General features: G+C 44.4%; 1 protein-coding gene across 1 annotated transcript in view; it reads left to right on the forward strand.

Annotated features, from left to right (window-relative positions):
* Positions 1-26567, forward strand: part of Itpr1 (inositol 1,4,5-trisphosphate receptor type 1) — a gene marked incomplete at its 5' end in the record, with an annotated part of 210471 nt that overhangs the window by 69443 nt on the left and 114461 nt on the right. Inside the window, 5 exons of the mRNA XM_050124741.1 lie at positions 4606-4726; positions 7751-7935; positions 10848-10996; positions 11877-11988; positions 25548-25598. Of these exons, the coding sequence (XP_049980698.1) occupies positions 4606-4726; positions 7751-7935; positions 10848-10996; positions 11877-11988; positions 25548-25598 (618 nt within the window). The remainder of the gene's footprint in view (positions 1-4605; positions 4727-7750; positions 7936-10847; positions 10997-11876; positions 11989-25547; positions 25599-26567) is intronic.

Here is a 26567-nt window from a genome sequence, read left to right on the forward strand (position 1 = left end):
AAGCCTGAACTCTGTAGATTCAGGGGATATCTTTGCTATTTCAATCGAAAACACTTTTTACAACCCACGTCTGAACTGGTCACTACAGCAGTGACCACAGGTCTGTTGTCCAGGCTGCAGAGCGAAAGCAGCACTCGATTTCTGATAGCCAGAAAGTCACCATTGTCCTTGCCATGGACTGATGATTGGACCAGGATGGCTGAGTGAGAGACATATTATGAAATGTAAATCTCCAATAAAAATAAATTAAAAAGTAATGTAAATTATCCAAGAGAAGAATGATTCCTAGTCAAATTTGTATAATGGATTTCCGTATTCAGTAAGTAGAAACGAATTATTTTAGGACTGGAGAGATAGCTCAGCACTTAAGAGCTTGCACTGTTTGTCCAGGGACCCAAGTCTGATTCCCAGCCCCCATCAGGTGGCCCCAACACACTGTAACTCTGGCTCTAGGCTGCATAGAGCCCCCATACATATGCTTAAACATAATTACAAATTATAAAAATAATTTTAAAAAGAATTCATGGGGGCCTGGAGAGATGGCTCAGAGGTTAAGAGCATTGCCTGCTCTTCCAATGGTCCTGAGTTCAATTCCCAGCAACCACATGGTGGCTCACAACCATCTGTAATGGGGTCTGGTGCCCTCTTCTGGCCTGCAGGCATACATACAGACAGAATATTGTACACATAATAAATAAACAAATAGATAAATAAATAAATATTTTTTAAAGAAAAGAATTCATGGGCGCTTACCACAGGCTGTAGTGTAGATGGAATTTTGCCTTGAAGTAAACTCAGCCCTGATGCTTCAGCTCGCATCCCCAGCCATGCTCTCGCATGCCAAGTGGCATCGCCATGATCTCAGCCCTGTGCTGTCTAACCCTAAAGCTAAGTAAGAGCTTTTCAGTACAGTATATTCTTAAGCACTGTTGAGAAACTTAGTTTAGAAATAACTCAACACCAGCAGTTGAGTCATGACGGAATGTAGGTACATATTACCTTTGAATGTCTGCACATACTTGAGAAGTGGAGCAGGAGCCCATTAGCAGCCAGGCCATTGTGTTTGTACTGCAACACTAAGTGCCAAGCAGGAAAGCTGAATGGGTAGTGAGGCCAGATCTGCTTCCCTTGTAGTATGAAATGTCAATCACTGACATTGCTCCAGATCTGTAGAGCCACTCCTCGCTGGTGAACGTTCCCTGTGCTGGTCCCATAGCCCCCATCCTTCTCTTTTGAAAGGCATGCCTTCTTCCCAGCTAGATCTCTGTGCTTTCTCCCTCCCTCCACATATGCCAGGGACAAAAATGATGAACTTGGCATTAGATATTGCACTCTTGAGCTGCCAGCGAAGTGTCCAAGAGTCAGCTTGGAAATGTCGAATCCAAGGAGGAAGAGGAGAATTTTGGAGACTTTAGAGCAAAACAGATTGTATTCAAATCTCCATTCTGTCCCATATGAGCTCTTTTAAGACGGAGAGGTCACTGAATTTCCAACGCCCTCCCGCCTCCCATGTCATCTCTTCCCGTTCTTCTTTCTATTTTGAAATACAGTCTTATGTAGCCTGCAGTGGCTTCAGACTCACTCTGTCACCAAGGCTGGCCTTGAATTCCCGCGCCTCCTGCTTCACCTTGTCAAGGGTGCTATCACCCCTGGCTCAGAACTTCTTTTCTTAGATGCCCACGAGGGCTATGATATCAATGTCCCGTGCTCCTGTGAGGAGAGCTGCAGTAGAGTGGTTCAAACACGACGCTTGTACCAGTCCACATACTGTTGTCCCCCAGACATTGCTGGGTCCTTTGTTGACTGGTACTTAGCAATTTTTTGAGTGAGCACTTGAGTTTCTGAGAGTCAGAAGATTGGTGATGACCAAAGATTAAAAAGAGACTTAAGTCTTTGCCATACTGAGGAAGGGATTTCAGCGGGCCTGGGGAGAACATGAATAGTTCAAGGGAGGAGATGAAAGAGGCTAGGGGAAGATGCAGGAAGGGCAGGATTCAGAACTAAGTAGGACCCCTGGACCTGGGAAAGGGGAGGCTTAGGAAGGGGGTGCTAGATGACTAAATCGGTTTCACATTACAGTGAGGCGCTTGCTTCAGCTCTGTCCTGGTGATGGGAAATGAAATTGCATGTAGCTGCAAAACTGAACTGGAGGCAGTGAGAGAGAGGTGGGCAGAGAGAAGGAAAGGAAAGAAGGAGAAAGGGATGGAGAGGAACCACTCTCCCACTATCCTTCCACAATGCCTCCCTGGCCTATCCAAGCTTCCACCACTTTCAGATAGCACCCCCTTGTGGATAAATTTTACAACTGTCACGATCCCTGTGTTGCTCTTGATCACCCATCCAATCAAACAGTAGCCCTCTCTGTCATTTTGACTAAGACATTAAATGAGCTGATGTCACCAGGTTGCCTGTTGCATTTAGCAATTAGGAAACAGCTACTGGTGACCTGTTAGGTCATCTTTTCTATCCCCAGGTATCAGACAGGAACAAGTAGATGGTTCATAAACACTTGTTCAGGTGAGTTGAACAATGGAGGAGCACTTCTCCATGAGTTAGACTTTAAGGTTCTCATCCCAAGTTTAGCATTTACAATAATGCCACTTCCTTCTTCACAGAGTTACACTGAGGCTAGACGAGACATTTGTAAAGCACTTAGCACAGGGCCTGGCCAGGAGGAAGCACTCGGGGCTTCCGGCTTGTCTTGATTGGGCCCCTGTGTAAACTCAGGAGCTAAGAAAAAGCCACCAAACTTAGCTAATTCTAGCTTTCTCTGCCAATTCCTCTGGCTTCCTGCATCCTTGACCTCTGCGAGTAATGTAGCTTCGTGCTGGATGGTGGGAGTGCAGGACAGGATGCGCTTCCTGAAGATTTCAGTCCCAGGTGAACTGAATGGAAGGAACCGGCTGACTCAGCGCCCTCCCGGCCCCCTTAGTGCTCGTGGGTAATTTTATCCTCCCCTAGCCATTGTCTTTCATTATAACACAAAGGTAGCTTCCGTGTCACATAATTGTCATCCAGGCCTACATGAGATCAGGCCTGACATGCTGGCTTGTATTCTCATACATACTAAAAGGAAGATACGTGAACCACGTTTGCAGAGGAAACTGAATTTTCTATTAACTCTGTTTCATTTTCTTAAAATGGACGCTTTCCCCCCAGAACGGTTCCTTTTCTTTCATCACAGAAGTCCCTTTAGAATTCCCACTACTTTTCTCCGCTGCGTCCCCTGGTCTTTAGTGAAGCTGAGTGGCCTATCTGTTGCGAACAGTTGACTGGTCTAGCTCATCACTGACAATTACCTTTGCCTGGTAGGTCCAGAGTGATCATCTGGGGAGAGATAAAATTGCCATCTTAAAAAGCGTTCAGAAAGTCGGCATCTAACTCAGTAGATGTATGCGTTCTCTCACTTTAAAAGGATTACACACTTAGACCTTCACAGAGAGGTCATCTCACGGAAGGTAGCTCACTTGTACCCAGAGTTAAATGAATACCTATAGACACCGCCCATCTCAGCTGGTGAAGACACTGCCCTGAGTAAGAAAGGGAGTAGATTCTGGCTAACATCTACTTAGCATTTCGTTTTTGTGTGTTAACAGTATAGCTTGTTGGGCCAGTGAGATGGCTGAGTGAGTAAAGACACTTGCCATCATGCCTAGTAACCCAAGGTTGATCCTTAGAGCCCAGATGCTAGAAGGACGGAACTGACTTCCCATGGCACGCATGCATGCGTATAAATACTAATAAAGAAATGTAAAAGATGTTTTAAACGTAAAAATTCTGGCTGAGCTTGGTGACATGTGCCTATAATGCAGCCAGCAGGAGGCTGGGGCAGAAGAATCGTGAGTCTAAGGCTAGCCTGGATTCTGCTCTTAGGACATAATGCTTGGAGGAAAGTTTGGGGCAATTTGCTATGATCGACCTTATATAGTGGCTGAAGCTAACACCGTGGAGAAATCACTGCCTTCGAGTAATTCAGCTCGTTTGTAGCTGGACAAGGTTACTGCTTTGGGGAATTTGATTCCACTACTGATTCTTGTGGTCAGAATTAATTAGATAATATCACTTTTAAAATGAGTAAAAATAAGTAGCATCACATTTGTGATAATACGTTGTTGCTTTAAAGTAATCCTAAATTTTTCTTGCTATCTAGGTTCTGTGTTTATCAGATTTCTGTCACTACAGTGAAAAACCTGAAATAATTAAGTTACAAAGAGAAAAAGATTGATTTTTTTTTCCTCATTAGTTTGGGAAGTTTTCTGTTCACAATCAGTTGGTCCTGTGCTTTGGGTATGAGTGTCTGTGGGCCAGACCTATCCATCCGATCACAAACATAAAAGCAAAAAAAAAAAAAGCAAAGAGGAGGTCAAGGTTCCACAATTTTCACCAAGACATTCTTTCATTGTCTGAAGGACCTCTTCCTCTGTCCCACCTCATTCCCGGGGTACCACCTTTTAGGACATGGCTCTCTAGGGGCTAGTTAATATCCACTGTTGCAAACAGTTTCTGGAATCCAGCCCCTGCCCTTCTGGAGTCTTCCCACTAGCTTGTGTTTCAGGCCACTGGAGCTTCACACAATCTTCCTGACCTTGTCCCTCCTTCTTACAGACGCGCCAACCTGTCTTTGTGCAACTCCTGCAAGGTGTGTTCAGAGTTTACCACTGCAACTGGTTAATGCCGAGCCAGAAGGCCTCCGTGGAGAGCTGTATCCGGGTGCTCTCTGATGTAGGTAAGGTGCCCAGTCAGCACGGATACAGTGCAACGCAGATGAATTTCCCGCTGTTTACTGAGCCTCTTGTAAGGAAGGAAGCTGCAAAGCCAGACCCCGTTCTTCTTGATTCCCCAGCCTCTGTCTTTGCCAAGCCAGCACAGTAAGAACCAGTAAGTCCTTGAAAAATAAGATTCCATAGTTCAAAGTCAGACAGTTCTTGGCAAGTGACAATCCACGAAGTTATTCAAGGCCCCGGGAAGTCCCTCATTCAAAGCCTGAGTTTGTTTACTCCAACCGATGCATTTTGCTATATGGAAACTTTCTTCCCGTAAAGCACCCATCAGATCCTCAGGAGCACCCTTTCCCACAAATGGTGCCTTGTTTTCCTCTCCCTGCGCAGTGGCTGGTCCTCCTTCCTCCCTTCGCTCCCTAACCCCCAAGATTCCCATCCTAAAAGGCAATTATCCTCCCCACCCTTTTTCTTTCTGCGATGCTAAATATTAAACACGCCTGTTCCATATTAGGCAAGCACTCTAGCATGGAACTACACCCCAGCCCTTTTGAGAAAAGTTTAAGTGGTACCATCATTGTACATATTTCTGGGATACAGCATGTCTGGGTAATTAGGTCCCCATGTGATGGGAACGTCAGACTTCTTTCTCCTAATTAGTTTAAAATAGTTGGTAAGTTGCTATAAATTATGATTACCCTGTAGATACCCATTATCCTGGGCCTTCTCCCTCTGCCTGTGCTGACCACCTTTCTTTTCCTTCTTCTACGGCACCTACTTAAAACAAACTTACGATGTTAACCCTTCCCCACCTTCCATAAGTTCTATGCAAAGGAATAGGCTTCCCACCTCAGGCGAGAACTCTTGGGACTGAAATAGATCCCCAGACCCCGGCAAACAGCAAGGGCAACTTCTCAGAAAGGGTGTCCTTGGGAACGGATGGGTGCTTTACAGGCAAGAAAGTTTCCATAGTGCCCAGGAGATAAACACATGAGTAATTCCGTGTATCTGTGATGTAGCTTTTAGACGAGCAAGGGGTATGTTTGTGAGGGCTCCTTGGGTTGAGTTTTTTAGGCGCTACCTGATTTGCTATACTCTTATCCTCTCATGTGACAGGTATTGCTTGTGCGTGCGTGTGTGTGTGTGTGTGTGTGTGTGTGTGTGTGTGTGTGTGTGTGTTGTGAGAGATTAGGCTGAGAGGGTTCCTGGATGGCCTTCTACTTTCTTCAGACTTGACAGCAGTTTATAGAGACATGGCACACCGAAATGTCTGACTGAGCCCTTGCTTCATAAGTTTGTTGATCCAAACTCAAGGAAGCCATTGGCTTGACGGCCGTTTACATTTGATTAGAGAGGCTGCACCATTCAAGTCATCTCCACAGCAGTAACAACACAGGGAAAGCCAGAACACAGCTCAGTGGTAGAGAGCTTGCCTCATCTGCATGGGGCCCTGGGTGCAGTCCCCAGAAAGGCAAGGAAACAAAAACCAAACCAGAGTTGATAATTGTGCAAAGTCATAAAAAGAGTCCATCCTATTCACTCCCAAATACCAGTGCTGTGCCCCTTGGCAACGGCCTCCTCTGGACTGACTAAAACTGTACCTGACTGGTGCCCCTTTTGTCCTGTTCAGTTTTAGATAGGTTGGCCAGTGCATGGGTTTTCTTAATTTATTTATTTTTATTTTGTGCGCATTAGTGTTTTGCCTTCATGTATGTCTGTGTGAGGGTGTCTTAGAGTTACAGTTGTGAGCTGCTATGTAGATGCTGGGAATTGAACCTGGGTCCTCTGGAAGAACAGCCCAGTGCTCTTAACCGCTGAGCCATCTCTCTGGGTCCCAGTGCACAAGTTTTCTAACAGAGATGAGTGTAAGCCAGGTGTCCTGCTTTTTATTTTTATATTGTATTTTTCTTCCGTGGTTTTCCACTTAATAGAGTAAATTGTTAGGAAGTCATTGACTGGCTGTTGGTTTTTCCCTGTGCATTATGTATTCTATTGAGATAAAAACGGTCGCTCTCTAGCGCATCCTTCAGAATGCTGCAGCTCTTCTTACAGTTAGATACAGGCAATAGAAGACACTTTATCTCCGGTGTTTTGAAGCACTGAAGAAAGAAAATGGTTCCTTTCGTTTGGGGAGAATTCCCCACACAGAAGTGTTCATCTTAGCCTTTTAGGTTAGCTCCTATTTAGTATGACTTTCAGATCCCTGGGGAAGTTATGAAGAAGATGCCGTGGGTTCCTGTGTCCTTCTCACCTTTTCCTCTGTTAGCGACATCTCCTTTGCTAGTGCACATCTGCCAGAAGTTAGAGAGCGACAGTGACACAATTGTCACCAGCTAAAGTCTAGGCTTGATTCAGGTTTTCACTAGTGTTTCCATGACTGTCATTTTTCTGCACCGGGGTACATCCTCACACCTGTCTCACACGCAGTTGTCAGCTCTCCACTCTGGTCTGTGACGGTTTCTTGCTCTTGCCTTGTTATTCATGACCTTGACAGTCTTGATAAACAAGTACTGGCCAGGTGTCCTTCCCAGCACCCCTGAGGTAGATTTCTCTGTTTCCTCGTGTTCCTTTTTAGGGAGGGAAGAAAGAGCCTACAGGGCATATGCTGTTTGTGTCCTGGTCAGCAGAAGTCAGCTTTTATAGGCTGTGATATAGGACAACCGATTTTTTAAAAAAATCTCTGACCTAGCAAGTTGTCTGGATAATTCTTAAGATGTACAAACATGTGGGCATTTGTAGGAAGCCATTTGTTCAAAAAGCAAACCGACATTGAGCTGTTCCTATGTCTTCCCTAAGCTTTATCACTTGGAACCGTTTTAGTGTTCACGGTTGCTCCTGTCCCCAGGATTCGCCTTGGGAAATCCTGACCTAAACTACAGTTAAAGGTTGGGCTCCCTCTCTGTCTTCACCATACCATACATGCTTGCCCATTGGAGGCATGGCAGAATCAGCCCGGTGGCTGCTGAGGATTCAAACCCATATCCTGTCACTCTGAAAGTCGTGGACTCATGAGTCATCTGTCTCTTTTCTAGCCAAAAGCCGGGCCATAGCCATTCCTGTTGACCTGGACAGCCAAGTCAACAACCTCTTCCTGAAGTCCCACAACATTGTGCAGAAAACAGCCATGAACTGGCGGCTATCGGCCCGCAACGCTGCTCGTCGAGACTCTGTTCTGGCAGCTTCTAGAGACTACCGAAATATCATTGAGAGATTGCAGGTAATGTCCGATGCTGAAGAAAGTCGAGATTAACTTGACGATCACAACTGTATTTTCTCAAGCCACAAAACATACAAATTCGGTTACAGAGAGAAATTTGTGAGGCCAGGACGACAAAGTCATTGGTAACCAAAAGCTCCTGAAGGGGGCCACTCGCCTGGTAGACAACTGACAGAGCAGCAGCTGTATTATTGTCCGAAATCCCCGTGGAATCTCCCTATGACCTGGGCTTCCTCCCATCATGACATCCCATCACGACAGCGAGTCTATCAACATTTCTAGGGCCTCTTGAAAGAAGTTTTTTCCTTATCACCCAACTTTAAAGATACTACTTGACATTAATTCTGCTGCCCTCTGTTGGTCAATGCAGCCTCAGAGGTGCACTTAATTTCCTAGGAGGTAAATTCAAGCTACTAAACCATGGGAAAGATGTCAGTGCCATGTTATAGCAGTGTGTGAACTAGAGTGTTTGGTAATGGCTGTCCTTGGAAAACACATGCCCTTGAACGGTGCCAGAGATGTAGTATAGTGAGCACTCAGGGGCTTCTGTTACAATAGCTAAGGTTACTGCTATGGAGAAACGTTTCTTTCCTTTGGAGAAGTAATTAAGTCACTGTGAGGGTCCATAATTGATATAAAGACAAATAAATTCATTGATTGGTCCATCAGCCCTGGGTGCTGGTGATGTGCCTTGGTGAGAAAAGCCCTGAGTGGTCTCCCTCTTTCAAAGATCTCCAGATGTGAAGGAGACAAGGCCATTAATCGGCTGATTACACATGTAAAACCTAAAGGGCCAACAGAAGACCTCATCTTGACTGTGGTTAGGGTAGGGGATGAGGGATGCTTGGCTGAGGAAGTAACATTGAGCCAAGATCAGATTTAAAGAAGCAAAGAGTAGGAAACATCCTTTGTGAAGACTACTGTACAGAACACATGAGGTGTACGACTTCCGCCCTTGCAACTAAGAGGCCTATAGTGCTTCCGGGGCAAGATAAGGATTGAGGTCCTTCCTGTGGTAAAGGCATTCCTAAGCAAATGTAACTTTGATTCCAAAGGACCGTTTCCTGACTTTCTGTGCCTTTGGAAAGGTGAGGAATAACAGACTCAACACTCTCTGATCAGATAGTATTTTCTGGACAGCAAGGTCCACGTCAGTTATCTGCAAGCACATTAGTTTTTTGCCTCGTAGATTGAGTAAGTCTATCCTGGGAAATGGAGTAGGTGGCATAGGTAGGTCATAACTTGCTGTATAGACTTGTCAGTGCTTGAAAAGATCTGATCTTGCACTTATACATTATCCCCGAGTTCCTGTCATCATTAGATGCCCTCGTGCAGCAAAACGTGTGATAAGGACAGCTCTTGCCAGTTAACCATGTCTATAATTAATTCTCATCTAGACGCTTGCTCTCTCAATATTTGCGCCTTCCCCAGCTCATTGCTTTGGCATCTTCGTTTCTCTCTCTCTCTCTCTCTCTCTCTCTCTCTCTCTCTCTCTCTCTCTCTCTCGCTGTCACTCTCACTCTCCTCTCTCTTGCTCTTCCTCTCTTACTGCTAAATGTCATACATTTGAAAATACAATGCAAACAAATTTCAGTGTAAAGTCCAGACTTCTCAAAAGATGCAAGATTTCATGCAATATGTTTATACAGTTCTCGAGAATTACTTCCATGCCATGTCAGTGCTTTCGTTTGGGTTGGACTTGGGACCAGTAGGGTGTGAAGAGAAGGGGGATAGAGGAGGAAAGGATTGTCCCCAAAGGCATACTCTTAGTGAAGCTAGTGAGAACCTCTTCTTCACTCCCATGAAAGTCATATGAGTTAGAGAATCTGTGCCCTGATTTCTTACAGTTTTTGTTGGAAAACCCTTCCTCCCACCAAGAAAAATTTTCTAATCTTGCATCCCTTTCTGTGTGTCCTAAATATTATTGAGTTGTTACCGTTACATGGCATCTCTTAAACATAAGCTAAGACTATCTTTATGTGGTTTAATTTTTGTTATTGGATAAATTTAATTCCATTTAATTCCTTTTTTGAAACCCTCAACAGGTTAAAAATATTGAAGTGAGGCATCTCTTCCCATGCAAATCCCCTTGTGTTGTGTTGTCCCGGTCTTTGCATGCTGCCAGTTAAACTCTGACTCGGCAGGCCCTGGGACAGGCTACAAGCCATGGCACAGGCTGCTGCATCTTTTGAAGATGATTCCTTGTCTGTTTCCTATCATTTGCCTTTAAATGGTGTTTGTTGTGTTGGGTTGGCAGCCCTTTCAACTTCTCTCTGTTTTCCTTTCCTACAGCTGTGTGTTTTGCATTTGAAGACCATCATGCTATCAGGGTACATGTATTTAGCATGTTGATACAGCATGTTCATTCATTTGTGTGCTCATGTTTATATAACTTAATTGTGTTAATGCTGCTCATTGTAAAGAATTGGACAGCACTAGTAACTTTGTGGAAGGATATTAAAATCCCATGTGATCCCACCGCCCAGAGAAACCCAGTGGTGGTGGATTAGTAGTATGTATTTTTTAGATATAGATATTAATCTTGAAAACAGTGTCACAGAATCCATACTATTCCCTGACTATTTTAAACTCATACTGTAGACATCTTTTCACATCCTTAAACTTGTTTTCGGGTATTGTACTTACAAATGTGCGGGCTGGCCCTCAAGTAGCCTAAAATTGTCTCAGATGAAGGGGTGGAGAAAGTGTTGATTTGTTTGTCCTTTGTTTTCTGGATTGGGAGGCAATGCTTCTGGTAGTGGACAGTGTCTGATAACTGCAAGTAATGGGAGGCAGTACGAAAGCTAAGCTAACACAGCCTAGCCCGTGCCACATGCGTAGGCAGAGATAGTGTCTCACCTTGTTAGCCAGCTTCCGTCTGAGCTGCTAACCAAGTGATGCTTTCCTTCCAGGACATCGTGTCTGCCCTGGAGGACCGGCTCAGGCCCCTGGTCCAGGCCGAGTTGTCTGTGCTTGTGGATGTTCTACACAGACCAGAACTGCTTTTCCCTGAGAACACAGATGCCAGGAGGAAATGTGAGAGTGGCGGTTTCATTTGCAAGTAAGCAGCCTCCCTTCCAGAGTGGTCAGTAGCCAGAAAGCCCTGATGACCAGTCCAAGCCCCCCGTTCTGGAGGAGGAGCCACTGGCCAGTTTTTAACTTTGTGGGTTCAAGTCAGATACTAGAGCCCTGTTCTGACTGTCCCAAAGTAAACTTGTCTATTAGATCCTATTTACTGACACTCCCTGCCAATTTGAATTGCATGCCTGTTCATGTTTTTCTCCAGTCAACAAGTTGGGAGCAAATACCTACCATGTGTAGTACAAGCAAACAAAATGTCGTGACCCTCCAGGCCCTCAAAAGTCTTGGACCTCCCGTGACCTCGCTATCATTTCCTAACATTTTAGCTTCTCAGATTATTCCATGGGGCATAATCTGAAAAGAAACCGGTGGTTTTATGACAAGACATCCTCATTTGATTTTCACTGGGAATTTAGTTGTCTAGCTCGAAGGTGGGCTCTGCCCTAGGAGCTCCTCTGAAGACGAAACTATGGATACAGAAAGTGTTTGTTTGCCCAGCCACTAACTTCATGAGGTTTTTAAAAATATTCTATTGGCTATATCAGCAGCAATCCTCAACGGAAAAACTGGCACACTTATGAGTAGGGCTCTGTCTGCTTTCTCTACTTGGTATAATTTCTCCAGAGACTATGGCGAGCTCCTGCCTTCTCAGTCTGTCATCTGTCCCCAGCCAGCAGGTGTCGCCTGTGAGACATAGCTGCTGACTGGTTCTTAAGCGCATGGATGTCTTGAAGTGTATTTAAAGTTGGAACCCTTAAGAAAACTTGCTCTTTACCTGACTAGTTCAACCAAGTTTCTCATGCAAGGTCTTTAGCTGGAGGATTTTTTCCGGACGTGACCTGTGCCTTTCTTTCATTCAGACTAATAAAGCATACCAAGCAGCTACTAGAGGAGAATGAAGAGAAGCTGTGCATTAAAGTCTTACAGACCCTCAGGGAAATGATGACCAAAGATAGAGGCTATGGAGAAAAGGTACTGCGTTTGATGTTCACGTTTAAATTACACTGTAGAACTAAATTTAAGGTTTGAGAGTGTTTGGAATCCCCTTAGTTACTTGCTGATAGTTTAATTTTTTAAGCTGTTTCTCTTGTCTCTAAAGGTAGCTGAATCATATGACTGTCTTCCTGCAAGTCAAATATTATGAGTTGTCTCTCTTACACTACTCACCATATAACCCAACATCAAGGAAACACTTGTAGGATCTTCCCTACTGAACTTCCCAGTGAGGCATAATCCTCTTATGTATCAGTCTGGGTGCCTGAATTTTAAGTTCCAGCTAAGCATACCTGTGGGGTGACTTACCTTTTTCTGATGCCGTGTTGCACAATCCTTCCAGCACCTCAAGAAACTCCATCCAGTTCTAACTGGAAGGAAGACAAGCAAGTATGTCACCACTTCTGATTGAGATTGTGAAATAGACAATCCCCATGACCTGACACTTCTTGGTATATGGAGAGAGCAGGCTTATGGCACGTGTCTCACTAAGGGCACAGTGTGGCAAGAATAATCCCAGTGCTTCTTCTCATCTCCAGCAAAGAATCTTGAGCATCTGTCTCAATTCCAACAGCCTTTGTCGAGTAGTTACTAGCACCCACTAATTGTCGGCTAGCCACTTTTACCAGTGGTTCCTGGTCTCATTGGCCTGTCAGAATACCCAGTAATTCACTGGTTGGCTCTGATAAAGAGCTTGGGTAATTAAACCACGACTTTCCCTATAAGAATAGATGATGATAACCAAATCATCAGAAGTATAACAGACTGCTGAAGTCTTGCTTTTCAGCCTAACCATGGTCTCTCATTAATGTCAGCTTCTTAACAGACAAGGCTCCCTGGATAAGAAAAAGAAAACAGGAAAATGTGCAGTTTTACTGTACTGAATATCCCTCCACGATCCTGAGATCACTAGGCTTTTAAATATCAAGCTAGCCAAGGCTAAAGCCCGTTTGGTAAATGCCTACCTAGCATGCGTAGAACCCTGGTTTTGACATACACTATGCTTCATTAAACTGGATGTAGTGTGCTTGCCTGTAATCCTGGCACTAGGGAGGTGGAGGCAGAGTGATCCAAAGTTCAAGGTCATCTTTGGTGATATCGAGTGTTCCAGGCACAGCCTGGGATACATGAATTCCTGACTCAAAACCAACCCAACAAAAGAACCATATGTACACGTCATTCTAAATGTTTATGTAAAGGTGAATACTTAGTCACGGAAATCAGGATTTTGTGGACAAAAACTAATAGAAAGAAGCGTATAAATATAAATAGTAGGTGCAGAGAGCCTTAGTCCAGTGAGAAATGATGCCTTGCTCATATAGACACACACATGGGCAGGTTTTCATGAAAAGAAAGGGAAAAGAGAGGGAAGAGAAAAGCCAAGGGTAGCTTAGGGGTAGGGGATAAATAGAGAAAGATGGATGAACAGATGTCAGGAAGTAAGAGATGGCCAGAGTCTAGAAGAGTTTCCTGGGCCTCTGTTCACTTTCTTTGTAGCTGGTGAAGAAATTAGCCACCCCCAATCCCAGAGACTGACATCTCTTTCTATACTGCTTGGGACTGTCATCCCCACTTCTGGAAAACGGAAACACAGTAAACTAGATTGGGAAGACCATAAAACCAAAGGAGATGTTCTAGGCACCTGCGGTAGACTTGAAACTTCTGGCCCTGGTGCTCTAGCTAATTAAAAATGCTACTTAGCCATCTGTATGTATAGCCACTATGAAATGGGCAGAGGGCATGAAAGGGTGCCCGCCTCCCTCAGTCTGGCAGTTGATAATAACTTTGTCTCACCAAGGTTCTTTGATATTTCTGATGGCCACTGCTTGTCCTTGCTGAGTTGAAGAAACACAACCCATTAACGGGCCAACATTTTCAAGGGCAGAAAAATCTCACAGCCAAAAAACTAACCTTCTTTTCTCAAGGAAACCAGGTTGGCTTGGGTTTTTCTAAACGGGGTTGTCCTTGGCCTGGTGCTAAGGACACTCCCGTGCTTTCATCTCGGTTTTCCTGCTGGTTGCCCCTTGTGTGGAATGTTCCCATGACTGGCACCTTCCCGAGCATATTTGATACTGTCCTTCTTTCCTGCCCTTTCTTGAGTCTCCATTGCTACAGGATGAGATCTAGAAAAGGTCTCAGGCTTTGCCTCATCAACCCTTGCTTGAGCATAAGCACTTGGGCTGGGATGACGTATCTGCCTAAGGTCACATGCAGAGTCTGAATGGGATCAAGCCTAGAACCCCAGTTTCCCACATCCCAGTTGTATCCTTTCCCACCTCTCTCACGCTGTATCTTCCAGTGTGGGTCTCTTTCTCTAAGCTGTAGATAGAGAGGCTTTACATGCCTTTGCTCATCTTGGTGTTTTCATTCAACTTCAGGACTTATCAAGGTCATATATGACAAGGAAATTTGAAACAATTTCTTACTATTCTGCTAAAAAAAAGGGTGTTCTTATATAGATCTACTTTCATAAAGGGGAACAGAGACCATTGAAAAGTATGACTCAGATTACCAAGTAGATTAAAATATACTAAAATCTCTCAAAAGCTGACATACTTTTTAATGACCAGATATAAAATCTCCTGGCCTATGTAGAGAGTTCCAGTACAGAATAAGACCTTATTCCCTCACCCCAAACCAAACCAAGCAATAATAATAATAATAATAATAATAATAAACAAACCCAGATAACAAAGTGTCAGTTCCATACAAGGACAGAGCCCTGTGATCTAGGGCCCTCCCCCAAGGTCTTACCACCTGCCAGCATGTCACCAGTGAGGTCCAACTTCCGAGTGTGCCAACTACAAGGGTAGATGCAAACCCTCTCCAACCCACATCAAGCACTCAGGAATTAAAGGAGCAATTAATCTTCACCTGTTATGTCCCTGAATGCAAAGAATCAACAGTGTGTGTTATTCATGCTGTTAAATATAAAAATAAAGAATATTTGAAAAATTATCACAAAATGGTATTGAAGTACATCTTGGTATAAACTGACAGTATCTTGTATCCTGTATCTTCAAAGAGATCAGACTTTAGAATGATAACCAGGACTGTGTAAATATGAATATACATATGAAAAGCCCACTAAAGTCTGCTTTGAATCTGGAATACATTTTGCCTGTGGTTAAAAAAAAATAAGGTAACGTCTCCGTGGCTAGGAATCTTAAAGATTTCTCTGAATCTTTCTATAGCTCACAGAAAATCTTCAAGCCCCTTGATCCTGCTTGAAAAAGTAACAGAGTTTTCTTAAGTGTTGGCCTCTTGCTGTTCATTGTAGGTTTTTATTATGCTGATCTTGGTTTATATTATCATTCAAAGAGCTTTGAAAGAAATTCAGAGTCCAAAAACTGTGTAAAAGGATATTTCAGAACTTATTTGACATCCCACTTGCCCTTCTGAATAATCCCTGTTTTCGTTCTAGACAGAGCACCCCAGGTAATGCCAGGGTTTTTATTCTTACCAATTGTCGGTTCTCTGCTAACCATGGAAGCTTCTTGGTTCTAGATGAGTAGAGTGTTGACCTTTCCAGTTGCTAGCATTTCTGACAAACTTTTTACTTTACAAAATGGAATGTGACAGAGCTTCTGCGCTATCCTTAGACTAATGTAATGTAATGTAATGTAAATGAGATTATTCTCTCATGATTTTTTAATTCCCCTGCAGTTGATGCCAATAGATCCAATGTTACTAATCCAACTGGGGCAAATGGTGACTATCGCTCACCCACACTCCCGGGTTATGAGATATGTTGGTCTCTGCCCCCTGAAATTAATCCCAGGTCTGACTGAGCCCAACTGCAGTTTGGGCTCCTGACTCCCAGTAAAGCAGTCAAATGAGTTCATAGTACTCTAGGCTTCTATCCCGTCCCTCCCTCTCTGCTTCTGAAAAACAAAGCTCAGGGAGTTGGCTTTCAGTCCCACTCAGTTCAAGATCTCATGTTTACAAGCAAGGACAAGACTGTCTTAAAGCTTGGATGACAGACTCGTGAGGTTTGTTGCCCAGTGTGTGAATGAAGCGTGGCACATGCTGCGTATTCTGTTCCAGAGCAGACGTCATTCCAAGCTGTGGCCGTGACCACGCTGCCTAAGCTCCTTCAAATGGCCACTGTAGTAGCACTGAAGGTGACATGGTTGAGCATAAGCATACTTTTACAATTTTCTAACATTTAGATTCTTGTGTTTCGCTTCCTAACAAATCTCTTTTTCTCCCCTCCTTTCTTCTTTTCCAGCAAATTTCCATTGATGAAGTGGAAAATGCCGAGGTCCTAATTTTGTTGTTTTTGTTTTGTTTTGTTTTGTTTTTAATGTCCCATGGTGATGTCTCCATGATACCCTTCCAGTTAGCCTTGTACCGTGTCCTCTGGTCTCTGCGTTTAGCGTCTGGCTTTGTGTAGTGTGCCTTCTGGAGTGAGCAGGGTTGGTCCTGTCTGTGTTAGTATTTTCCTCCAGAATGTTTGTCATTTGTCCTTGGATATCCCACCGTTCATCCAGGTAGAGTTTCTAAGCTGTGACAAGGTTTCAGTTATTGCCTGGGTCCTTAACTTAGGCGTGAAGCTAACTCTTGATGTTAACGTGAAGGAGCTTTGCTTTGTGTTAAGCATTTGACATAATGAGAGAGAATAGATTGACATGGTTGGGAAGTTAAACTACAACCACAAAACACTAATCCCACTACTCTGTTGCTGTTTGTGTTGAAAGGCATTACGTGGTGTGGGTGGGGGTGTCACGTAAATATTTTCATAAGTCATTGTGAATCCATCCCTGTAGCCATGCCTTTTCTTCTGCAAGAACTACCAGTAGGTGCAGAAATGAAGATGGCAATCGTTGCTTCCTATACTGGCCTGTCAAGTGGCCCTTATAATACTGTCCTAGAAACATTGGTATATGAGTGGATTGGAGGCTTACTACCTCTTGCTTGTTCTGTACATTTTCAACAGCCTTAGTGTTTTTAGGCTGTGATATGTAGTTGGTAGGGGGTACCAGCAAGATAAAAAAAAAATGATTTGGAGAAAATGTGTGTGTGTGTGTGTGTGTGTGTGTGTGTGTGAGAGAGAGAGAGAGAGAGAGAGAGAGAGAGAGAGAGAGAGAGAGAGAGAGAGAGAATTATATATACACACACATATGTGGTTTTATTGCCTGGTGCATAGAGTACACGGGATAAAATTTTATTTGATTTTTTTTGTTAGGCTAGTTAATTAGTACCTTAATTTAGATGGAATGAAGCTACCAGATTAGACATGTTATCCAGTGTCTTTTCACTTTAATACACTATTGTTGAAAATTCTTAATAAATGGCTTAGATACACCTAAGGAAAGTTAAGATACGCCACAGACTTAAGTCTGGAAGCAACACAAGTGGTTATGAATTTGAACTGGCTGCCTCAGGAATGGCATTCTGAGAGGCAAATGGCCACTCAGCCCACCCAGCTAGAGCATGGCCAGCCAGGGCTTACACGTGGCCCGTTTAGCTCCATAGAGTTCTCTATGATGAATGCGCTGTGAATACATTTGTCTTTGTTGTAATCAGACACAATTATGCCTGCACTTGAAGCAGATGTGCTTGTCGGATGGCAGAGGGGTGAAGAGGGGTGGACTCCTGTAAGCCTCCTTCACTGCCTGTAGCACAGTTGTCTTGTCTTATTTCCTATGTAGTTTTCCCATTTCTGAATTGTTTCCATGCTAGGAGGTCGCTGTGGGCTGAACTTGGTGTGCTGGCCCCTTCAGTACTCCTGTTTCTACCTAGAATTATGAAGGCATCCCTTTAAATTTCTCTCCCTGAGCTACTGAAACTGAATTTCTATTTGCTTAGGTATAGACTAAGTCAGGGAAAGAAAACCCTCCCTCCTCGGAGTCTAAGTAGTGTTATTAAGACACTGTTTGCACCATAGTGATCAGTTGATGTGTTTGCTTGCTCAAGATACAATTTGGTTCTCCTGGCTAGGACTTTATTGCTTGCTTATGGAAAGACTCCACAGTTGGAGCAGGTGTGTTTATAATTATACTCTAGGAAATAGAATACTGTCTGTTTATAAAGGAAGAATGTTCTGGCAGGCACTTAGATTCTTTGAAAATTCCCTGAGGAAGCAACTGTGGCTCCCCTCTGCGTAGTTACCCCTGGCAACAGTCAGAACCCTGGGACACCAACACCCTGTCCCTGGTCCCTCAGGCTATTGGCCCTGGCCCTCTACTCAGAGATGACTGATTGGCCTTTATTATCAGCCCATTCTGGAAACCACCACAGCTCCTGTGGAGCACGCCCCCCACCACTCAACCTTTCACCAAAGTGTGCTAGTGGAAGCCAGCATCCATAGCTGAGCTTCTACAGAAGTTTAATGAGAGCTCCTGCCAGCTCAGCCCTGAATCCCGAATGTGTGGGGTGAGGGGGAGTATTAGGCATGCCTGGTCCCTTCATCTCCTCATCGGTGAAGAGCCACTGCTTTTTGGTGATAAAGGCCAGTTGAGCATGCCAGGAAATGGTTGCTGCAAACAACGTAGGAAAAAAGAAAAAGCCCAAGCTTCTCCATCCATGTCAGACCTTTGGGGAAGAGAGTAAAAGAAGGGCGGAGTCATAGATTCCTCATAAGGCACGTGCATTGTATGGGCCCTTCCCATCTGCCTCCTAGAGTTAAATTGCATTTGACACCAGAAATAGGAGGGTATTGGTGTTTGTGTTTCTGTTTCTTAGCAAGTAAAGAGGCAATTTCCATCCTTAACCCTGACTCGGTCTTGTCTAGCAGAGATAGGAAGAACAGGGGGTGAAGGACAGGAAAAGGAAACTTCCTGAGCTATGTCAAGCTTGATGGATTGTTACATGTGTGTACTTGTGCACCCCTCCTCATCACGATATAGAAAGCTCCATCACTGATCATAAATGGCACCAGCTGATGCTAAAGATGTAAACCTGTTAGGTTACAGCCATCGTGTTAAAGGCTGGACACAGCGTGACCCCAGATGCACACAGTATTTTCCCTGCTGAGATTTGCTAGAGAGCCTGTACAAATTAACATAAAAATTACTCCAGTCCGTCACAAAACATGATAGAAATTCCCTGGAGTTATGGGCAAATGTCATCTGGAGATGTTCCCTAAGCCAGAAGGTCACGTAGTCACTTCAGAGGTCAGGTAAAACTTCGCAGCCTCAAGGCAGGATAGCACCCACTTTTCTAAACTAGGAAGTGCCATAGCTGTTGAGAACACACTAGGAGTTCAGGCGGAAGTCGGGACTAACAGAGTGGTCCACCTAGGTTTCCTCATTATGTCCTTGAAAAGGAGTTGGGTGTGCACTGACTGACGTCTCTGGACGTGCCTACTAGTTTCCATTTGAGATGTGATCTGCTCTGAATTAATGTCACTCCAGGCCTCTGGTGACAGTGAGCAACTTTGCTTTCCTGTACTGCAAAATGAAAAAAATACTAGACAGACATTTCATGTCACCCAGGGTAGCTGTAACCTGGTTTTATTTTTATTGTGCCCTTAGCTTCTCTCACCTCCAGCTCCTCCTACAAGCCAGTGATGCCACAGACAAGAAACTTTGTAAACTTGAGGATGTGCGAAGGCTGGGGGGGGGGGGGGCAGAGAAGCATAGAAATTGTTAGATTTCACCTTCAGGGGGCGTGCTCGTGACGTCCAACCCCGGTGGAGGCGTCCTACTTTTTTACATTGCTGTGAACTGCTGAGTTGGGCATCTGCCAACATTCAGGCAGCCGTTACATAAGACCTTTCTTTTTTTTCCTGGAATTTAGGCTCACTGCTGATGTGCGACCTTCAGCAGTAATTGCCAATAAGTGCAGCAGGAGTGTTTACTCTTAGACACTGGCAACCACAGAGCAAGCTCTCCTCACAGCACACAGAAACCACTGCAGAGTCTGCTCAGGGCTTCTTCTTTTGGATTTCTTTTCTTTCTTTCTTTCTTTCTTTCTTTCTTTCTTTCTTTCTTTCTTTCTCCTTCCTTCCTTCCTTCCTTCCTTCCTTCCTTCTTTCTTCCTTCCTTTCTTTCTTCCTTCTTTTCTTTCTTTCCTTCTTTTCTTTCTTTCCTTCATTCTTTTCAATGCTGAGATTATTCCAGAATGTCTCAAGTGGTGTAATTGAGTCAAGCCAGATTGCATTTTTAAATAATGGACCACACTAGTGAGTTCTAATGAAGTCTCTCTGTAAGATATGCATCAGATTACATGGGTGGAGCCATATAATTTTTAAGTTATTTTTGTTTCTAAAAGCAAATACAGTTAAAAAGAGAATTGTATTTGCAGATGTGAATATTTAAAATTGTTCTTGTAAATGCTAGAAAACTTCTATTCTGGGCTCAGTGTTCTTAAAGCTTTCTTTTCTCTTAATGAAGGGGTTGCAGAAACTGATAAAAGATGGGGCCTGGTTAACATAGTTGCAAGCTCATTCATTCTTGTTTTGTTTCCTTTCCCTGAGGTTATAAGTAGATTAAGAAGCAGCTGAGTGCTGATTTAGGGGACCGGAAATGATAAGTTCTTTTTGCTGCACTGCTGTATCAATCTATCATCGGTGTCTTGTGTTCAGTTTCTGTCGGGATGGTCCACATGGGAACATTGTGTTTAACAGAAACATGGATGCTGTAGGGCTGCAGAAGAATTCCTCTTAAGGACAGTAAAAGCCAAGCCTGTTCACAGGCCCGGCTGTGTGCTGGTCCAATAATAGACACACATGAAAGGAATGGATGGAGAGATGGACAGGTGTGAGGGGGTTGCTGAATTGCAAACACCAGAAATAACCTGGGAAGTCTCTGGGCTTCTTTAAGAATTACCAGGCATGATAGCATATGTGCATCCTTCCATAAGAAATCAGATATTTATATGTAAAGTAGGCACATGAGTATCTTCTATTCACACAACCCATTACTTGATTGACATCAGTTAGGATGCCCTGATTATTGGCCTCATCCAGGAAGGACATTGAGGGTCCAGAAACTCGAGGTACTATTCGAGTTCCACTTACATGTTTGCTTGTCCTTTGAATGCTTGTGTCTATTAAGTTACATTTGGCTGAGCTTCTCTGAATGTCCTGGGAAGACTTACAATCAAAGGATCAATATGATGAAGAGTCTGGTACACTGCTTGGTTTTCAGGTTCATAACTAGGCCTGTTAATCACCCACCAGCTTCCCAGAGTTCACTGCAATTAGTGACGTCAGCAGCATGCACTAGGAGGGAGAAATAAAACCTAGAATATTTATGCCTTAAAATGTTATTCCTTAAAATGTTGTCTGAAACCTTGCCATTCAAGTCAAATGATAATAATAACCACTGAGAAAAACTAAATTCATTCATCAGATTCTTCTTGTGCTTACTGATATTGGTATTATATTTACATAGCTATTTTTGGAACATGTATCCTTTATTATTGTATTTACCAGAGCTGCATCTTACTGCCATAGAATCAGCTTATCCCCAAGGAACTATGACTTCAGTCATCAGAGAAGAAAGTGCTGGTGTGGATTGTTGCTTGTTTTACCTAATTATATTCCTGGTTTGATCAGGTCTCTGCCATGCCCGAACTCAAGTTATATTGTTTAGGGCACTTGGCTGTTAGATTTTTAACAATGAAGTTTACCGACAATAGACATGCATTATTTGATACTTTAGCTGGAAGGAATCCCAACAATGCCCCAGTCTCCCTGAGCAGGTGAGGAGACAGAAGCCCAGGGAAGTTCTTTGGTGACCAAAGAGGCCTGATTGAGGCCCTCATCACGTGGCATCAGCCAGTGCTCCTGGCCTTTCCCTTGTGACCCACTAATAGAAAAACCCTAAAACTTGTCTTTCTGGACAGCGAAGCCTCCATGCATCCTCTGCTCTCCCAAACAGCTTCATAAGATTTTCAGGGAAAACCTTAAAAAGATCATTTAAATTTCATTTTAAAAATCAAACTAACTTTAGAACAAGCACAATCATCTCGGGGGAAGAAATATGAAAATTCCCAGTCTCACTCTAAGAAAGAAATACTGATAGCCTCTGCAGACGAACTGAAGATGCCTCCCTGGACAGAAAGAACCAAGGCAAAGTAGACAGTTAAACAAGGGGGTGAGGGTGGGGAGAAAAATACCAGTTCCGGTCTCAGCTTCTTCGTTTCCTTTGGCTTTGGTTTTGTTTGGCAGGGGAATAAGAGGGTAGCTGCTTGGGTTCCTGCAGGAAATCCCTGCCTGTAATCCTTTTGTTCTAATCATATAGAATGAACCTAAAGGACATGCCTGCAGGAGTGTGGCCAACACAAACGGTAGAAGACAGTACCTTCCGTCCCTGTCTCTGGCCGCGCTAGCATGTATGGACAGTTGCTTTCACACTGCCGTTTCTTACGTGTCTCTTTCCCGCTGAGAACAGAAAGCAAAACTGTTTACGCAGTTTCTTGTTTTAGCCTAAAGCGGGCAGAGCTGAGAGTAGAGCTAAAGGGGCATCTTGGATTGTGTTACATGTTTACCATTCTGACAATACGCACAGCTCACCTCTGTTTTTATTTCCTTGCTGTGCTGAAGGCTTTCGGCCATCGTGTTTCTCCGTACCCTCTTCAGGAGGCTGGGTGCTTTGCACCAACTTCTTCTCCCCAGAAGTGATAGTGTTGGATTACGCTCCCCCGTCTAGACCTAACTGAGCAATCTTCCACGTGTGCCTCTCTACCTTTGCTAAAACAGTTTGGATTTTATCAGTTGACAAAATAGAAGACCATTTTTTAAACTTCACAAGAGCTTTCTATTAAGGGTATTTTTTCCACGGTGGTGATCCGGTTACTGAAGTGGTTGCCTTGAGCTACACCGAAGCCCCACAGCCACCCCAGGTCTCACAGTTTCCAGCTTCCAGACTGGCTGGCCACTTCCCAGCCACCTTCTGGCCTAAGGAGCCGGGCAGTGTGCAGTGTGGGAGAGCAACAGCAGAGGCCAAGGTCATACGGTTCCAGCGTGAACCTCGGCTTCAGTCCACGGCTCCAGAGTGTACCTTGCACTGCTCAGCCATGCTGCTGGCGCATGACTTGGGTCCAGGGCAGCCCACGTAGGATCTGACGGTTGTGTCTGACATCAGTTTCCTGTTCTCTGCACGTGTCCTTTGGCCAGACACGTGGCACTATCTTCATATGCAGTGGTAGATTTTCCTAGCCACACCCTTTTTTGAGTTATCCCTTTTCTCTCTCTCTCTCTCTCTCTCTCTCTCCCTCCCTCCCTCCCTCCCTCCCTCTCTCTCTCTCTCTCTCTCTCTCTCTCTCTCTCTCTCTCTGTGTGTGTGTGTGTGTGTGTGTGTGTGTGTGTGTGTGTGTGTGTATGAGAGACAGAGAGAGTTCATGTGTGTATTCTTTGGATGTACCTTCCTCTCTTTCCTCTATGAGGTAGGAATTTTGAAGTTGAGTGTGGGCTGTTTACCTGATACAGCAGGAATAAGCCCAGGAAACCTGTCTGTGCTACTCCTAGGGAGCATAAGGTTAGAATAATCGTACTCAGAACGCAGAAACTCATCTGCTTGTCGATTCCACCTGCTAAGTCTCAGCCAGAGCCGTCCACTGCAGGAGGGAGCAAGGAATTGCAGAGATGGGAGGAAGCATCAATCCAGAGGAAGCATGTGTTCCTGCAGAGTGGCAATGAGGAACCCTGCTGCTGGCTGCCCCCTTGGCCCATTGCTGAGCTTACCCAAGCCTCCATTAGTATCCAAAGCACAACTTCTCCTCGCATTGCCCAGCCAAACACCCACAAATGGGAGCTCTTCCCTCCTGGCTAGTGATTCTTTCAGCTTTCGTATTGCTGTAGCGCAGTGCCTGACTAGAGCAGCGCAAGGTGGAAAAGGGTCTATTTTGGCTCACAGTTTACAACCGTCGTGGCTCAGAAGGAACACTGGTGAGATTGGGTCTGGCTGTGGCAGATACTCCAGGTGACTGATCACTGTTGCACAGGTCAGACATAGAGGAGATGAATGCCCGCCTTTGTTGGTTTCTTCCTTTCTCCCTTTGTACAATGGTGCCACTCACAATCAGGGAACATCGTCTCTCCTTATAAGACTTCTCTGGAAAGGTCCTCACAGACACACCCAGAAGTGTGACTCCCTGGTGACTTCAAATCGAGTCATGGTGACAGTGGAAATTATAGTCATCTCAGTGATAGTCTTTTCTAATTTTAAACCTGTATCTCATATCAGTCAGCCTTTTTCACACCACATCTCATTTACTTTAAACATCCGGTCGCTGTTCCCCTTCAATGGCCCAGCCCCATGCAATGGGTGATTCAGCAAAATCACCGATCTGTGATCTCTCCATGTTTTGTCCCTCAGTGTTGGTCTGCAGACTTCTCTGTGGTCTGTAACATGCAAATGACATGACTAACATGCTTCGTTTTACTTCCAATTAGCTACCACAGGCCCCGGAAGCTGAGAACTCCACAGAGGTGTGTTACACACCTGTATTTGCAGTACCAGCAAATACGGGTGCTTCTAAGTTTTCCCATTTGAGTGTGTGCGTTGTCATGATGAGCCGTTCACTCCAGTGATGGGCATGGGGTGGGGGGCAAGATCTAGCAGGCTGGGGACTAATCCTTGCTGTGTTGGCTGTTTGCGGGTAGAAAGAAAGTCCTCCATTGGTAGAACTAAACTAAGCAAGCTCCAGGTGGGAGGATGAACCCCTGAGGGGTCTTCACTACTAATCCTTTTTAGTCTGGATGTGAGGGATCCTGAAATGTTAAGATCTTTCTGTTGTATGGATTGACTTCAGATCCCATGCAAAGATCTTGTACTCAGGACATGAGTCTATAGTTTTCCCAGAAGCTGCTAAGAAAGCTGCCTAAGGCGGTGTGCCTGTCCCGTCCTTCCCAGCTCCCAGCTCCACTGACTCTATGAAGGACTTAACTCCAAGGGAGTTAAGAAGTAAGGTCAGAGAAACTGTTAGGGCCGGCATGTTTCCGGGTGGGAAAAGTTCCTTTCGGACACTGTTGCAAAATCACAGGAGTTCGAGTTCAAATGGAAGGTTCTTTATCAGAGAGAAGTCTGTCGGAAATGATAAAAGTCAGACACAGCTGCTAGAAGGCCTGAGGTGCAGTGCAGGTGTTTCCCAGCGCTCAGCCTGCCGTATTCTAATCAGAGCTCTTCACTAGCAGTTTGATTAGGATACTCAAGTGCTGGTGGGTTAGGGAGTGCTTTGGTCTCAGCTATGTGTCTGAGCCATACTGTATGTATCGGTGTCCGTATGCATGTGCTCTTCAGTGCTGCATGTATCAATCATAAGGACTTTCCCAGCTGAGTCTTGTTTTATAGCCCCTTTGGGGTTAATATAATAGCATATCCTATAGAACTGCCATTCACAATCTTTGCACAGGGCAATATTGGCCCAAAAGTTCATTTGAAACAATGTCATGGGGTGAGGGGTTGGGACAGCTGCTAAAAAGAATCTAAAGTATTCATACCTTGGGGAAAAACCACAAAACAAGATAGTTCTTTTATGTAACCTTGACTGTATCTGAGCTCATAATGTATTTTGTTTGTGACTGATGCTGAAGATGGTAGTGTTTCCTTAGTGCCATACTTAAAATGGAATTTCTGCATGCTTAGCAGGAGCTTGAACCAAGTCCACCCCTGAGGCAACTGGAAGACCATAAAAGGGTATGTAGTCTTGAGTCTCGTGTGTTGGGAGCCAATGACTGTAACTCCCCCCTCAACCACACAAGTATGATTTAAAGACAGCTTCTGTTGGTGTTAATATTGTTCAAACATGAATTGGCTTAGGACCAATCATCCCCTTGCACAGAGGTGAAACTGGCTGGCAGCGCTATTATCCACCTGAAAAGAACTATGCACAACCAAGCTCCAAATAATAACCGAGGAAGCATTACACACCTTCCTTCCTCGTGATGGTTTTCTGAACAGGTTGATGGGGCAGCTTTGTGCTTCTGCAGTGACTGGTAAGCCTTATGGCCGGCTTACAATAAACAGAAAAGCAGGCTGCCAGCAGAGTGTAGTTACACCGCCCAGCCGCCCAGCCGGGAGAGTGCTAACTTCCTCCTTTTCCCGTCGGTCAGTGTCTTACCTGTGGGAGAGCTTGTGTCCCAACAAACACAGGCACATTCTCAGCACTGGATTGTTTCCTTATTTAATGTTACATGTCAGCCTCTGGTGGGGCAGCAATAAGTGAGTCTTTGAACACCAGCAGTCACACAAAGCTCCCCAAATTAGGAAGGAGTTTGTCACTTTTTATCCTCTGAGAAGGAAACAAATGTGTATCTTTCAATAGATTCCTAGAAGAGGAATGCCACCTAAGACCAAGGATTGGTACTTTCTTACAATGCTGGCTATGTACTGCCAAAGAATTTTCTATAAGATGTATATACGCATGAATATGCGGACCAGCACTGGTTGTCACAGTAGCCATTTCTGGAAGACAGCTGTGTATCTCTGTTCTGAGAACTTATTCGGGAGTGTGCTAAGACTCCCATGTATGTCCATGTCTCACTCTTTAATAAGAGTATGCTGACCCAGTGGCAAGGCCCTCTTCCTTATAGCACAGGTTAGAGAGTTGAGGCTCAGAGGTTTAACATATTTCCCAGAGTCGCATGGTTACAAAATAAGCAGTCT

This window comes from Alexandromys fortis, unplaced genomic scaffold (genome assembly GCF_014885135.2).
Source record: "Alexandromys fortis isolate MF-2015 unplaced genomic scaffold, M_Fortis_MF-2015_v1.1 scaffold_234, whole genome shotgun sequence".
NCBI classification, from domain to species: Eukaryota; Metazoa; Chordata; class Mammalia; order Rodentia; family Cricetidae; genus Alexandromys; species Alexandromys fortis.